The sequence below is a fragment of the Antechinus flavipes genome, chromosome 2 (assembly GCF_016432865.1).
Source record: "Antechinus flavipes isolate AdamAnt ecotype Samford, QLD, Australia chromosome 2, AdamAnt_v2, whole genome shotgun sequence".
NCBI lineage: Eukaryota > Metazoa > Chordata > Mammalia > Dasyuromorphia > Dasyuridae > Antechinus > Antechinus flavipes.
In genome coordinates this window covers 640190501-640203845 of record NC_067399.1, presented here as the reverse complement: position 1 = coordinate 640203845, position 13345 = coordinate 640190501, and the positions used below count along the sequence as shown (strand labels likewise).

Here is a 13345-nt window from a genome sequence, read left to right as displayed (position 1 = left end):
AATATGGCCTCAGACACTTAACACTTCCTAGCTGTGTGACCCTGGGCAAGTCACTTAATACCAATTGCCTCAGCCAAAAACAAAAACAAAAACAAACAAACAAACAAAACATAGTCAAGAAAAACAAATTCATATGCTGTCAAGTCCATAAATATGTTTCTCTGAATCTTGAATCCTAACCTCTCTGTCAGGAGGAAGGCAGCCTACTTCTTCAGTCATCTGAAATAGCTGGCCACTGCCTCATTGAGCAAAAATATCCTAAGTCTTTCCAAAGCTGTCTTTTCAGCGTTATTGTTATTGTCTATGAAATCAGTTGTCCAGTTCTGCCCACTTCATTCTTTGCCAATTTATATAAATCTTTTCAAATTTCTTTGAAATAGAACAATAGAATCCCAACACATTCATATAGCAATAACTTGTTCAGTCCTTCCCCAAACAATAGACACCCCCTTAATGACCAGTTCTTTGCTACAATCAAAAAACCAAAACACAAAAAGAACTGTCTTGTACATATACATTTGTAATTATGTATATATTTTTGTTCATAGGAAGGTTTTTTTTTCTTTCTTTGATCGCTTTGGGGGTGTAGGAACACTAGTGTATTATTAGATCAAAGGATATTGTGTCCCCTTTTGGGGGGCAGCTAGGTGGCACAAAGGATAATTAAGAAGAGCTAAGTTCAAATCTAACCTCCTACACTTACCAGCTGTGTGACTGTGGGCAAGTCACTTAACCCTGTTTGCCTCCGTTACCTCACCTGTAAAAGGAGCTGGAGGAGAGCAAACCCACTCTACTATCTTTGTCAAGAAAATTCCAAATGTGATCACAAAGATTTGGATGCAGCTCATCAATCTTTCCCCTGCTTCCCCAAAAATGATCATTTCTTCTGGTCCAGGATAATAGTGTAGATAATCCAAAGACAGAAAGTAGTAACAGGTTCTAATGATTCTATTTCTCTCTTTTCCCTTCCTATCACCAGGAAGATATTTTCTAATAATCTCCATTCCCCTAAATTGGGGAAAGCTGTGATAAGAAAAGGCAAAATGATGAGGTCTTTGTGCAAGTATACAGATAGATATCTGTTCTCCTCTTCCTTTCCTTCATCCCAAGAGAGGCTCTCTGTCACACAATGAGGCTAGAACCTTGGAATTGGGTGCTACGGGTTTGGGGTACCCACTGATTGCCAAGGCTATTTACTTCCTTCAGCCTCGGGCTAAAACCATTGGCTTGGTTCTCTCTGTTCAATTCAGTTTAATTCTATAAACATTTATTAAGCATTTTCTAGGTGCTTATTACTGAGGAAAATCAATTCATCAACATCCACTTATTAAGCTTGTCCTAAGTACTGTGCTAGGCATTAGGGATCCAAAGATAAAATAAAACAGTCCTTGCCCCCGAGAAGCTTCCATTCTATCAAAGGAGACAAGATATATCAATATATATGAAATATGTTTACATGATTAATACAAATTTGTGAGCAGATGAGTAAGAAGTGGATCCTGCCCTAAGGAGAATGATACAGGAACGGACACCCCAACAGTCTGTAATTAAATAGATGGGTTCTTGGATGATAAGTCACAGAGAACCAAACTTCTGGCCCAGAATTCACAGCAGTAGAATTTGAAACTGGGTCTTCTTGACTCATAGGCCAGCTGGTTGTTAAAATTGATCTTTACTTGTGGTGGCATTTTCACCTATAGCTTTAAACTTATTTTCTCCCAAGCAGCCATTTGGCTGCATCTCCGAAGCCTGATCTCTGACCAGGCTTTTGTCTCTTTCTGCTTCCCGGTCAGTCTCTCGCCCTTTGCACCTCCATGGCCAGAGAGACCGCTCTGTGCCTGTTTCCCTCCTCACCCCTTGGTGCGTGTGCAATGTGGAGGGGATCAGCATGGTCCAGCTCCCCCCAAGTTCTCTGGAATGACTCAGCACTCAAGCGTTGTCCTGCCTCCGGCATTGGACAGAGAATGACCAAAGGTCTTGAAATGTAACACGGGATCCCAGAATTTCCCAATGGGAATCTCAGAAGCCATTTAGACCAACTCTTCCCTGAAAAAAGACCACTCAAATGAGAATAAACCTATTTACTCCAATACAATCTGTTCCAATCTCAGACAGTGATAATTATTAAGAAGCTTATCCTAAAATCAAACCTCAGTTTTCTACCCCTTTGTTTCCAGTTTTGTTCTCAAAAATCAAGCAAAAAGGGGCCAACTCCCACTACACAAGACCTTTTGTATATTGGAAGGCAGTAACTATTTTGCCATGGGTTTTCTGTCTTCCAGACTAAATATCTCCCTTTCTTTTCATTGATCATTACATGGCATCAGCTTGAGGCCCTTTGTCCTCCTGGTCACCCTCTCCTGGACACGGTCCAGCTTATCAGTGTCCTCAGTAGAAGGCAGCACCCAGAACAGAACACAATACTCCCCAAACACTGTGTTCTCTCTGAGCCAGATAGATATCATTCCCATTATAGGATGAAAAAGGTCCTGCTTGCCCTTGTCTCTCTTCTTAGCCCCCCATTGATGAGCGATTACACAGCAGTGACACAGGAACCCTGGCTTTGGGCCCAGCAAGCATTGGGAGCCTCCAGAGGTATTGCCTTCCCTGCTTCCTGACACTCAACCCTGATCTTTCCATGTTTCCTCCATCATGTTATACATGCTGGCATCTCTCCCATTATTAGGAGGGTGATGGGGTAACCATTAGCCATTCTATTTCTTACCCCTAAAACAAACTTAATACCCTTCCTCCATCCCTAGAAGTGACCCTTCATCCAGACTACTGGAGAACAGAGCTTCCAGGAAAGGTCAGGACTTTTAACCTTGTCTTTGGTGACTATTAGCATTGGTGGCCATCAGAATAGTCTATTTTTGTCCAAGCAGGATATTGGATAAAAATGTGAGAATAGTCAAAACATCCCTGCTGCAATCAAGAAGCTTTCTGATTGGATGAGAATAAGCCTGAGATTGGAGGATTGGATTCACACTCAGGTGGACAAATCCCAGAATGGTGTATTGTTGTTCTGGAGCAGTTCTTGGAGGTGGGAAGGGGGGGTGGAATGGGAGGGATAGGTGCTAGGGAGAGAGAATGAAAGGAGCTCCAGTCCTTCCTAGGACTGGGAGAGGACTAGGAGTCACGATAAACCTAGAGAAAAATAATCTTAATAGAATAATATTAAAATATTAAGCACCATTCAGTCTGGCACTGGGAGGTTTCCTTTTCATCACATTTCCAATTCTCTTGCTAGATATACACATAAATTATGTTCCATAAACAGCAAACAGATCAGTGTAGCTGGACTGCAGAGTTCAGGGACGAGAATAATGTCTAAGAAACTTAGAGCTTTCTTGCCCAACCTTTTCATTCTACAGATGAGAAGACTGAGGTCCAGGGAAGAGAGAAATCTGAACTCAGCTCTTCTGACTCCAATTCAGCACTTCCAAATCCCCAACAGGTGGAAGCAGATTCCCCTCCTTATTCTTGCGCATCCCTGGCTGAGGATGAACTTTGAGGCAGCTGGGATGGAGTCAGGTGTACCGGGTTTGAGCATGAGGATGGGATGGGGGCGGAGAGTGAATGTGGAGTGGTGGGGAAGGTATAAAAGCCCTGGGCAGTAGCTCCTCTCCCCTAAAGAGGGTGAGATGGGGCTGGGAGCTGCGCTAGTGTCCGTTCTCTTACTCTGGGCTTTCCAGAATGGTGACGGGGCTGAAACTAAGTCTCCCTCCTGGGAGACTGCTGCTCTGGGATTCTCGGCCCCCCCTGTGGTGGCAGTGGTGTGTAAGAATGATCGACTGGTAGTGAGTGTGAACAGGGACTTCTTTGGGACTGGGCGGCTGGTCCGGGCTTCTGAGCTGACCCTGGGCCCTGCTGCCTGTGCCCCAGTGTCCTCGGATCCTCTGAGCAAGACAATAATCTTTGAGGTGGCACTTCATGAGTGTGGAAGTAAACTCCAGGTAAGATTCCACCCTAGGAAGTATTCCTACGACTCAAAGGATTTGGTAACTGTTAAAGCTACAAGAAGGGCAACAAAGTAGCACGGTGGATAGAACTCCAGTCCTAAAATCAGGAAACCCTGAACTCAAATTCAGCCTCAGACGTGTTCTAGTGGTGTAATCCTGCCTCAGTTTCCTCCTGACAATAGGTGAACATGATCCCTGCTGAACTGGGATTAGACCTCCTACCCCTGACTAATCAAGGTGCCCTACCTCATTTCCAATCTGTTGAGTAAAGATTATTCATCTGTTGAGTAAAGATTATTCCATCTGTTGAGTAAGGATTACTAGCATTAGTGTGAAAGACAGAATGAATGAATGAAAGAAGTTACATTAAATGCTTACTATCTGTAAAGCACCAAGCTAAATGCTGGAGATACAAATAGGATGGTCAGGCTCCCTGCTCCAAGAAATTTAGGTTCTAATGGGGAGAGAATGAATAAAGAAGGCTGTGATTTCAAGGCAGGTGGGTAGATCCCTTGGTCCTTAAGGCACATTAACAAAGTAAATGCCTTTTTCTTAATGTCATTTGCTCTTATAAAATGTTGTCTATTTCTGATGTGATATGATGGTACCAAGAATTGAGGGCAAGAGCTTTCTTTTCTGGCTCTTCAATCTGGCTGTGGGACTAAATGATACTTCCCAGAATGATCCTGAAAGCATTGCTGTTGCAAAGGCTTATGGGATGAAGCTCTTGGGCTATCCCATTAGTAGGAAGGGATGATAATGGCCTGGTCCTGTCCGCTACTATGATCTGAATTGCCTGGCACATAGCCACCCCTTGCCTCTCCCTCTGGATGCCCTACTGCTTTGGCTAAGCTGGCCAGCCTGCCCTTTGAGTATGAAGACGGGACAAGCCCTTGACCATCAAGCTGCAGGGTCCTATAGACCCAAGGTCTTATTGGGACCTTTCTTCTCCCTCAGATGAGCCCAGACTCACTGATCTACAGCACAATGCTTCATTATGCACCAAGCCTTTCCCGGAGCCCACTGGTCCTGAGAAGCAGTTCTGTCTCAGTCCCCATTCAGTGCAAATACCCCAGGTAAGAGATGGGGGAGGGTAAGCTCAGGGTCTACAGCTACCCTACCAGGGAGTCCCTCTCTCCTGCTTCCTAGTATCTCAGCCCTCTGTCCCCTCCTTTTAGGAGAGATAATGTGAGCAGCAGAGCCATTCGTCCTACCTGGATCCCTTTCCGTTCCACCCTGTCTAGGAAACAGCAGCTCAAATTTTCTCTTCGCCTCATGGAAGGTATGGGATGTCAAGATTCTGCCTCATAGAAGGAAGGGATAAATGACTGGGGATATAAAATGGAGCCCCTAATTTCAAGGAACTTACATTCTGATAGAGGGAGGAAGGGATAAAGGTACCCTACAGGGGTACATGGTTTTGAAGGACAGAAGCCAGGTTGGGATGGGAATGAAGGCCAGCCTAGGAAACTTTACAAAATGGCAGCCCTAGAAGGCCCCCTATGGAGAGCGGGGGGGAGAATAAGCATTACAGAGGGATATTTTAGTTTAGCCCCAGTTCTGAAGGAAGTTTCAGATTGAAACAGCACCAGAAACATGACTTGAAATCCCAAAACTACGAACAGGGGAAGCAGATGAGGAGACGGTGGTTTGGGGAAGGAGTTGGGATGAAAGTGAGAAGATGAACGTTCTCTTGCTCCTTAACTTCTAGATGACTGGAGTACAGGGAGGACCTCTTCAGCTTTTCAGCTGGGTGACTTGATCCACATCCAAGCTGATGTCTACACTGGCTACCATGTGCCCCTGAGGCTCTTTGTAGACAGCTGCAAAGCCACGCTGACCCCAGATCCAGCCTCTGTCCCCCACTATGTTGTCATTGACTTCAATGGGTAAGAGGGCAAAGAAGACAGAAACTGGGGGAGGAGGGAGTAGTCCTCGGATATAGCTGATGCAGGCCTATTATACCCAGGTGCTTGGTAGATGGACAATCCCACGATTCATCCTCAAGCTTCGTTTCTCCTCGGCCTGGACAGAATGTGCTACGTTTTATGATAGACTCCTTCATGTTTGCTCAAGATGCCAGGAATGAGGTAACTCCTCCCTTGGAAACTACAGATTCTGAATTCCCTGGATCTTCCTAACCCCTCCCTTCTTTTTCTTAGATCTATATCACCTGCCACCTAAAAGTCACAACTACTGACCAGGCCCCCAGTCCCTTAAACAAAGCCTGTTCGTATAATTTAACAACTGACAAGTAAGTATCTTGAGAATTCAGAATGATGGGAATAGAAGGGACAAGGGCAAATAATTTCTTATTTTATGGAGTACCCCACAACTTAAAAGATGTGCTATCCCCATTTTATGGAAAGCAGAACTAAGGTTAATGAGTAAAATGGGTTGTTCCCAGAATGACTTGTCCCTTTTTCTATCTCAGATGGATCCCTGTGGAAGGTCCTAGAGACATCTGCAGCTGCTGCAAAATGGGGACTTGCACGTCTTTCTCTTCCTCCAGGAAGCGGAGCCTATCAGATGAGGAACGAGGTAAATTGAGTAGAGACTAGTCTACCCCAGTCTGGCAGGATTCTAGAGATGGGAGAGTAGAATAGATCCCACTTTCTTGAAACATAAAGATAGTGAAGAGCTATTTACCAGCTCCATAAGAAATGAGGAAAAGAAATGACTGCTTCAAAAACCTGGGTGGTCAGTAGTCTTGTGGCTGCAGCGTCAGTCAAATTGAGACCTGTTAAAAAGGGTAGCAGGGGTCCTCAAACTACGGCCCGTGGGCCAGATGTAGCAGCTGAGGACGATTATCCCCCTCACCCAGGGCTATGAAGTTTCTTTATTTAAAGGCCCATAAAACTTTTTGTTTTTACTATAGTCCAGCCCTCCAACAGTCTGAGGGACAGTGAACTGGCTCCCTATTTTAAAAGTTTGAGGACCCCTGGAAGGTCTCCCATTGCATCCAGAGCCATCTCCAATCATCCTGATCTATATCTGATCATTGGCCCCAGATGGGTCTGGAGGGGAAAGTGAGGCAGGTGACCTTGCCCAGCCATCCCTCACTTCAATCCAATTTACTTGCAGGTCATGACTTCACCTCCCTGAAGTCACAGTCCTCTTCAAGAATTGAGAGATGTGATTGTGTAACAGCAAAAGCATTGGCTGGGGATAGAAAGAGTAGAGGCATTTACTGATGGCCTTTGTCAATCTCAAATTTTAGAATACACAGCCTCTCATCAAAACAACTTGGGAAAAACTAGATGCATTTAATATACAACATTCTGCCCTCAGTTTTCTACCGTAATTCTAGGATCAAATGCAAATGTATTTAAAGCATTTAGAACAAGATCTAGCACATAGTAGGTGCTATATAAATGATAATGTTGTGATTCATAATTGGATTGAGGAAGGAAAGAACAGGGCTAAAAACCATATAAAATGGTCTCCCCAAAAAAGAACGGGGTATCTAAGGGAGGTAACAAGAACCTCCTATCACTGGAGGCCTTAGAGGAATTTATCATATATTTTGGTTTAGATAACTAAAATAAACTTCAGAGGCTGCTAATTAGGGGTATTAACTGAGAGATAATAGATATTAGCTTGAGCAGGACTGAAGATATTAGAACAGAAGGTCATAGATAGGACGGAGGCTCTAGAAGACTTTCACCATAGAACCTGGAACCTGAGTTGACAATGAGCCATTTCCTGTGCGGTCTCCTAGGTAACCATTCAGAATTAGAGGCTGACCTGATGCTGGGACCTCTGCTCCTCTATGAGACCGAGAATGGACCAAGATCAGGGCATGAGAACAATATTGGAGGTAAGTCGAGGGTCTGGCTCAATATAGGAAGTATCTGGCTTGGCTTCATTCCACCTTTAACCACTGGCTCTCTTGTACTTTCTCTCAGGCATCCCAGAATGGCCAGAGCTGCTGCTGGGGTTGAGTATTGGGATGGCTGCCACGGTCTGCCTAACGATATGCCTCATCTTAGGCAGCCGCAGATATAAGTATCCTTGTTCCAGAAATGACAAGGGCTTTTCTCATTCTGAAATAAAGTGAAGGAAAACACATCTGTGTCTGGGATTAATTTGAGGGCACAGGCAAGATATTAAATAGTAGCTTCATAAATGTGAAGCTAGAAAACAAGAGCATTTAATTTTATTTCATTAAATATTCCCCAATTACATGTAAAAAGGGTTTGGATGGCATTTTTAAATTGAGTTGGGAATTCTTTCCTTCAGTTTCATATTATACATATGAAATCATGTGAAATATATTTCCATGTAAGCTGTTGCAAAAGAACACAAACAAAATAGAATTAAAAAAAAAAAACCTCAATCTGTGCTCAAATTCATCAGCTCTCTCTGGAGGTAGAATGCAATTTTCATCAAGAATCCTTAGGAATTATATTGATCAGAGTAGCCAAGCCTCTTACAGTTTTTACAATAACAATATTTTTACAGTATTTCTGCTAGTGTGTACATTCTGGTTCTGCTCACTTTATTTTACATCAGTTCATGTAAGTCTTCCCAGGTTTTTGAGTACATCCTGCTCATTGTTATAGTACAATAGTGTTCCATTAGACACGTAGTACAATTTGTTCAGCCCCATTGATGGGCATCCCTCTCAACTTCCAGTTTTTTGCCACCATAGAAAGATTTTTTTTTTTTGTACAAACAGGTCCTTTTCCCTTCTCTCTGAGAGACTTGATATTTCTGGGTACAAGGATGTGCGGAGTTTTATAGTTCTTCAGGCATAGTTTTAAATTATTCCCCAGAATGCTTTAAACTAGTTCACAATCCCACCAAAAATTTAATGTCCCAATTTTTCCAGATCCTTTCCAGTATTTGCCATTTTTCTTTTGTTAGTCAAACTGATAGGTATGAGACGGCATCTTAGAGTCAAAACAAGCACTTTGATTTTATTTTTTATTTTTGTGAGGCAGTTGGGTGTCAGGCTAGAGTTCTGCTTTGATCCTCCCAACTCTAAAGCTGGTGCTCTATCCACTATCCCATCAAGCTGCTTCAGAACAAGTGCTTTAAAACATGGCAGGCAAAAGGAAAAGGGGACGGGGTCTACCTGCATGTTCTTTGCTTTAGAATTAGGACCACAAATGTGAGTTTGGATGTGTTTAGGGATATGGAAACTTAATTCCTGTTTAGTATGACTTAAATGGAATCTCATAAGCTAAAAATGGATATTTACCCTACCAAGTAGCCCAATTGCAAGATCAATGCTTAGATCTCTGCTTTCTTGGGGAGCAAGTCTCCATCAGTAAGCTTGACTGCAGCTGTGTAAGTTGACTAGTGACATGGTATAATCACTCTTTTAAAAAAACATTTGGCCACTAAATAGTGAAACAAGTGGAGCGGAGGACTTCTCTCCTCCCCTTGTGAACTTCAAATCAACAAAAGCTTCTGGGAAAAAAAAAACCACATTAGATTTGAATGTCTTTGCAAAGTTCTGCTTATAAAAGGCTAGTTTTCATAAAACCTTAATACAAAGATCAATATAAAATCTGTAATCTGGATTTAAAACTGTAGCTCTAAAACAGGAATTTGCTTTTTGTCATGGAAACTCTGAAATGGTTTTTAAATACATAAAATACATAGGATTTAGACTAGATAGTTATCAAAATACAATATGGAGTGGCAAGGAGCGTTAAGAACCAAAGTACCTCTATCCTCATCAGTTCAAAGTGTATATGTAGCAAGGGACACAAGCACTCTTCAAAGCCTAGCTGCTTTACCTTTCTATAGCAGAAATGTACCAAAATTATCCTTTTTTTTTCTCTCCAATTCCCATTAGTTCCTTTTTCTGAAGATAGACTGACTACAATTAGCTAACTATAGTAGCAGTTTTGAACAGTGCTTTGGGGGAAAAAAAAAAAAAAAACTAACTTTTCCAATATACCCAGCTGAGGGAAGCATTTCCCAGAAATGCTTGGACTTCTCCCAACTAATTTTTGTTTTATCTTTTGTCTCTTCCAGGCTAAACCAGCTAGAAATCTGTCAGCTCTTTAACTAAAGATGCAGGCTGGCCACCTCATAGAGTGACAGGATTTATATTTAAAAAAAAAAAAAAAGACCCAGGTTAAGACTAGAGCAAAAGAACTTGAGACTAGAGAATCTTAAGGATCTTCATTAGGAAAAGTCCCCATGTGGGTTTTGTGAGCTATCTCCTTAATGAGCTGCACTATATTCTTTACTAATTTACCTTCCCCTTCTTTCCACCTTTTCTTCCCTCCTCATTATGACCCCCTTTTATTTGTTCTAGTAGTATAGGTGAGACAGATTAGGAGGGAGTCAGTTGGGCTAAGGAATTATGTTCAGTTCTGATCATGTGAGCCTATGACCTCAGTCAAAATCACACCGAGACCCTGAGCTGGGGAAGAAAGGTCCTTGGGGTCCCTATAGCTCAAGCTGAGGTCAAGAGCCTTTTTCTTATCTCCAAGCCCCATGAGGCTGACAATCAGAGCTTGATAACGTCCAGAAGCCAGGATCTCCAGTTGCAGGACAAAGGGCATCAGAAGTGTTGATAATATTAGCTGGATCCGAGTTAGACACTGGGGACTTAAAGGAGATGAGTCTTGTAGCAGCTGTAGGAACCCAGAGGAAAGATTCTTGTGATGGAGGATGGATGTTGTTAAACTGGGATTTGTTTCAGATTTCAAAGGGTTCATCACTTTGGGTAGGAAAAAATATCTTTAACATTTCTTTCAAATGTTTAAAAACATGATTCTAAGGAGATCATAGGTTTCACCAGATGGAAAGAGTTAAGAACCCTCTATCTAGAGTAACTAGAATTTTAGTTGTTAAGGCAAGGAGAATGCTATACTAGATTTCCTGATTTTTCCCCCTGGAATAGATGGGTGGCAACAGAAATATCGATATGTTTATTTTTGTCACCCCTCTTCTTCCCCTTCCTTTTTTTTTTTTCTTTTTAAAAATCCGAGGTCTCCCTATCTGGCCACGGCTGGAAATAGAGCGGCCACTCACTAGCTTGTTCCACTCATGCTGGGGTAGCTTTGACCTGATTTGCTTCCAACCTGAGCTGGTTTTCCTTTAGCACTCTGGTACCAAGGACTCGCTACTTTCATACTGAATTTAGTGCAAACATTCCATCAACTTTAGCCAGCTGCAGCTCAGAAGCTCTGAGTTCGAATTCCACCACTCTCAGCCTCTTTGATTGATGGAATTATAGGCTTGAGGCACCAGGTCTGGTTAAATCAATACTTAAATCAATAAGTGAACTGGGTTCTGTGCTTTCTGTGCTTCTCATCCACTATTTCTGCCAAGAGATAAAGTTGCGTCACTACATTGATTCCCCAATGTTAAATCTGTTTTACACTCTTATTAATATGGTTCTCTATCCAGGTCTTCACACTAAGCCCTGGTATATAGTAGGTACTTAATAAATGTTGATTGATGATTGATTGAAATAAAGCCTGAGTGACCACTTGGCAAGCAAGATGAAAGTTGAAGCAGAGAAACTCTGAGACTCTACAGGGGAAACAATCCCCTTACCTGCTGGAAAGGAAGTCCAGCAGCAGCGGGGACCACCGTGGGTCAGTGCCTGTGTTTGGCACTTTTCTCTACCACTAGGAGTCTCACTTCCCAAAGCAGTTACAAGTGCATGATTCCATATCCACTTGTAGGGGTTGCCCACTGTCAGCCATTACCATTCTGGTGGGCATTGCTACCCCTTCCAGTTGCTGGCCACACCTCTACAGGAACCTCCTTAACTCCCCAGGCCAGCTGGGTATTCCCTTCTCAGAATATTCATTTGCCCAAGATGAAGAACAAAGTAAACGGGTACCCTGTGTTCGTTGACACATGGCAGCCAGGTTGGAAAATGATCAGCCCAATGCCCTGTCCTTCACCTGGCAGCTCAAGGCCATGTTGCCTCTTCAAAGCTGCAAAGGAAAGAATAAGAGAAATTATGTCATTTCTTTGTATACATTTCAGTACCAGCTCAACGCCTCCTGAGTGATGATGTCTTTCCATCAATTAGAATTTCCATCTTTACCCAGTATCAACCCCGCTGGCATTAACGGGCAGAAGTACGCTCCCCAAAGTTTCCATGGGTTTGGATTAGAAGCAGATAGAAAATCTCTGTGCATGCTTCAATGATTAGCTAACATAAACTAATTTATCCCCACTAAATGAAGAAAAGGGTTATTTCTACAACAAGGGTTTATTTTTACAACAAAAAGCAGTATCTCTGTAAACCAGAGACAGATCCTGTGCAAAAAAGTTTGACCTCTGAATTACATCTCAAAAATGGAAAGAAAAAAAAAAGCAGCCAGCTTAGGTAAAACTAATAATATAAATTTATGTGGTTGGACTCATATCCGTGGAATCATAAAATCACAGATTTATTTGAGTAAATGTTGTATGGTGTGGTGCAGTAGAAGGAATATGGATTTTGGAATCAAAGGAGCAGAATTCAAATCCTGTCTCTAGTTGCCACTTGAATGTCCTCAGGCAAGTCACAATCTCCAAAAGCTTCAATTTACTCATCTGTAAAATGTGGGAGTTTGATTAGATAACCTGTGAATTTCCTTCCACCTCTGGATCCTATAAACATATCTTATAAAGGTCAAGGATTTTTTACATCCCTAAAAGAACAGTGTTCCTCATAGAAGAAATCACCAAAGTATTTAAATGATTCTTTTTTTTTTAATTTATTGAACTAAATACAAAATAATTTAAAACAGAATAGAAAAAAGACAGAAAAGGAAAATTAGAAAAACAAAACAAAACATTGTCATGTATCCAGCAGATCAGAAAGGATTCAAAATATATAACAATAAATTTCCATTTCAATAAAGCATACACAATAGTAGAAGAAATTATATTCGTGATTATCCATCTTTTCTTCCTTGCAGATTATTCTGTTGTTCTCTACTGAGCATTTTTTCTTTTTTTCTCTTTAATCTGCCCCCACTTCCCCTAAGCAGGCTATAGCTAAGCACAGATATATTTTTATATGCATATATTCACACACATATATGTGTGTGTATATATACATATATACACACATATTCACACCTGCCCACAGACCCACACACACATACATATATCTGTATAAAAACATACATAGACCTACATGCATACATAACCCCATATTCTCACACACATATGTATGTAATATGCATTTACCCTATGTAAATATGCATTTAAAACAGTAACATGGATGACATAATGTAGATTTCTCTCGATCAAATCTTTAAGTTTGATTTTGTCTAAAATCAATAATTACAAACATTACTTTTTTTTTCTGATAAATTCTACTCCTGATCCTTATTGTAATATTTCTGTATATCTCTTATTTCCTATCCCTGATAATTCTTCCACTTTAATTCTGCTCCTTAATTTGC

General features: G+C 41.7%; 1 protein-coding gene across 1 annotated transcript; it reads left to right on the top strand.

The window, feature by feature from the left end:
* Positions 1–3629: 3629 nt before the first annotated feature.
* Positions 3630–8033, top strand: LOC127547172 (zona pellucida sperm-binding protein 3-like). Its single transcript, XM_051973990.1, has 9 exons — positions 3630–3956; positions 4920–5038; positions 5141–5244; positions 5674–5851; positions 5932–6052; positions 6125–6216; positions 6397–6503; positions 7684–7782; positions 7871–8033. The coding sequence occupies exons 1-9, from the start codon at positions 3645–3647 to the stop codon at positions 8020–8022; spliced, it is 1284 nt and encodes a 427-aa protein (XP_051829950.1). The 5' UTR covers positions 3630–3644; the 3' UTR covers positions 8023–8033.
* The last annotated feature ends 5312 nt before the right edge of the window (positions 8034–13345 follow it).

What these genes read in the sequence shown, in the direction of transcription:
- LOC127547172 (XM_051973990.1), top strand. Translation starts at nt 3,645, where the DNA reads ATGGGGCTGGGAGCTGCGCTAGTGTCCGTTCTCTTACTCTGGGCTTTC. An exon ending in CTCAAGATGCCAGGAATGAG is followed by an intron (nt 6,053 to 6,124) that starts GTAACTCCTCCC and finishes TCTTTTTCTTAG; the next exon opens with ATCTATATCACCTGCCACCT. An exon ending in CCTATCAGATGAGGAACGAG is followed by an intron (nt 6,504 to 7,683) that starts GTAAATTGAGTA and finishes GCGGTCTCCTAG; the next exon opens with GTAACCATTCAGAATTAGAG.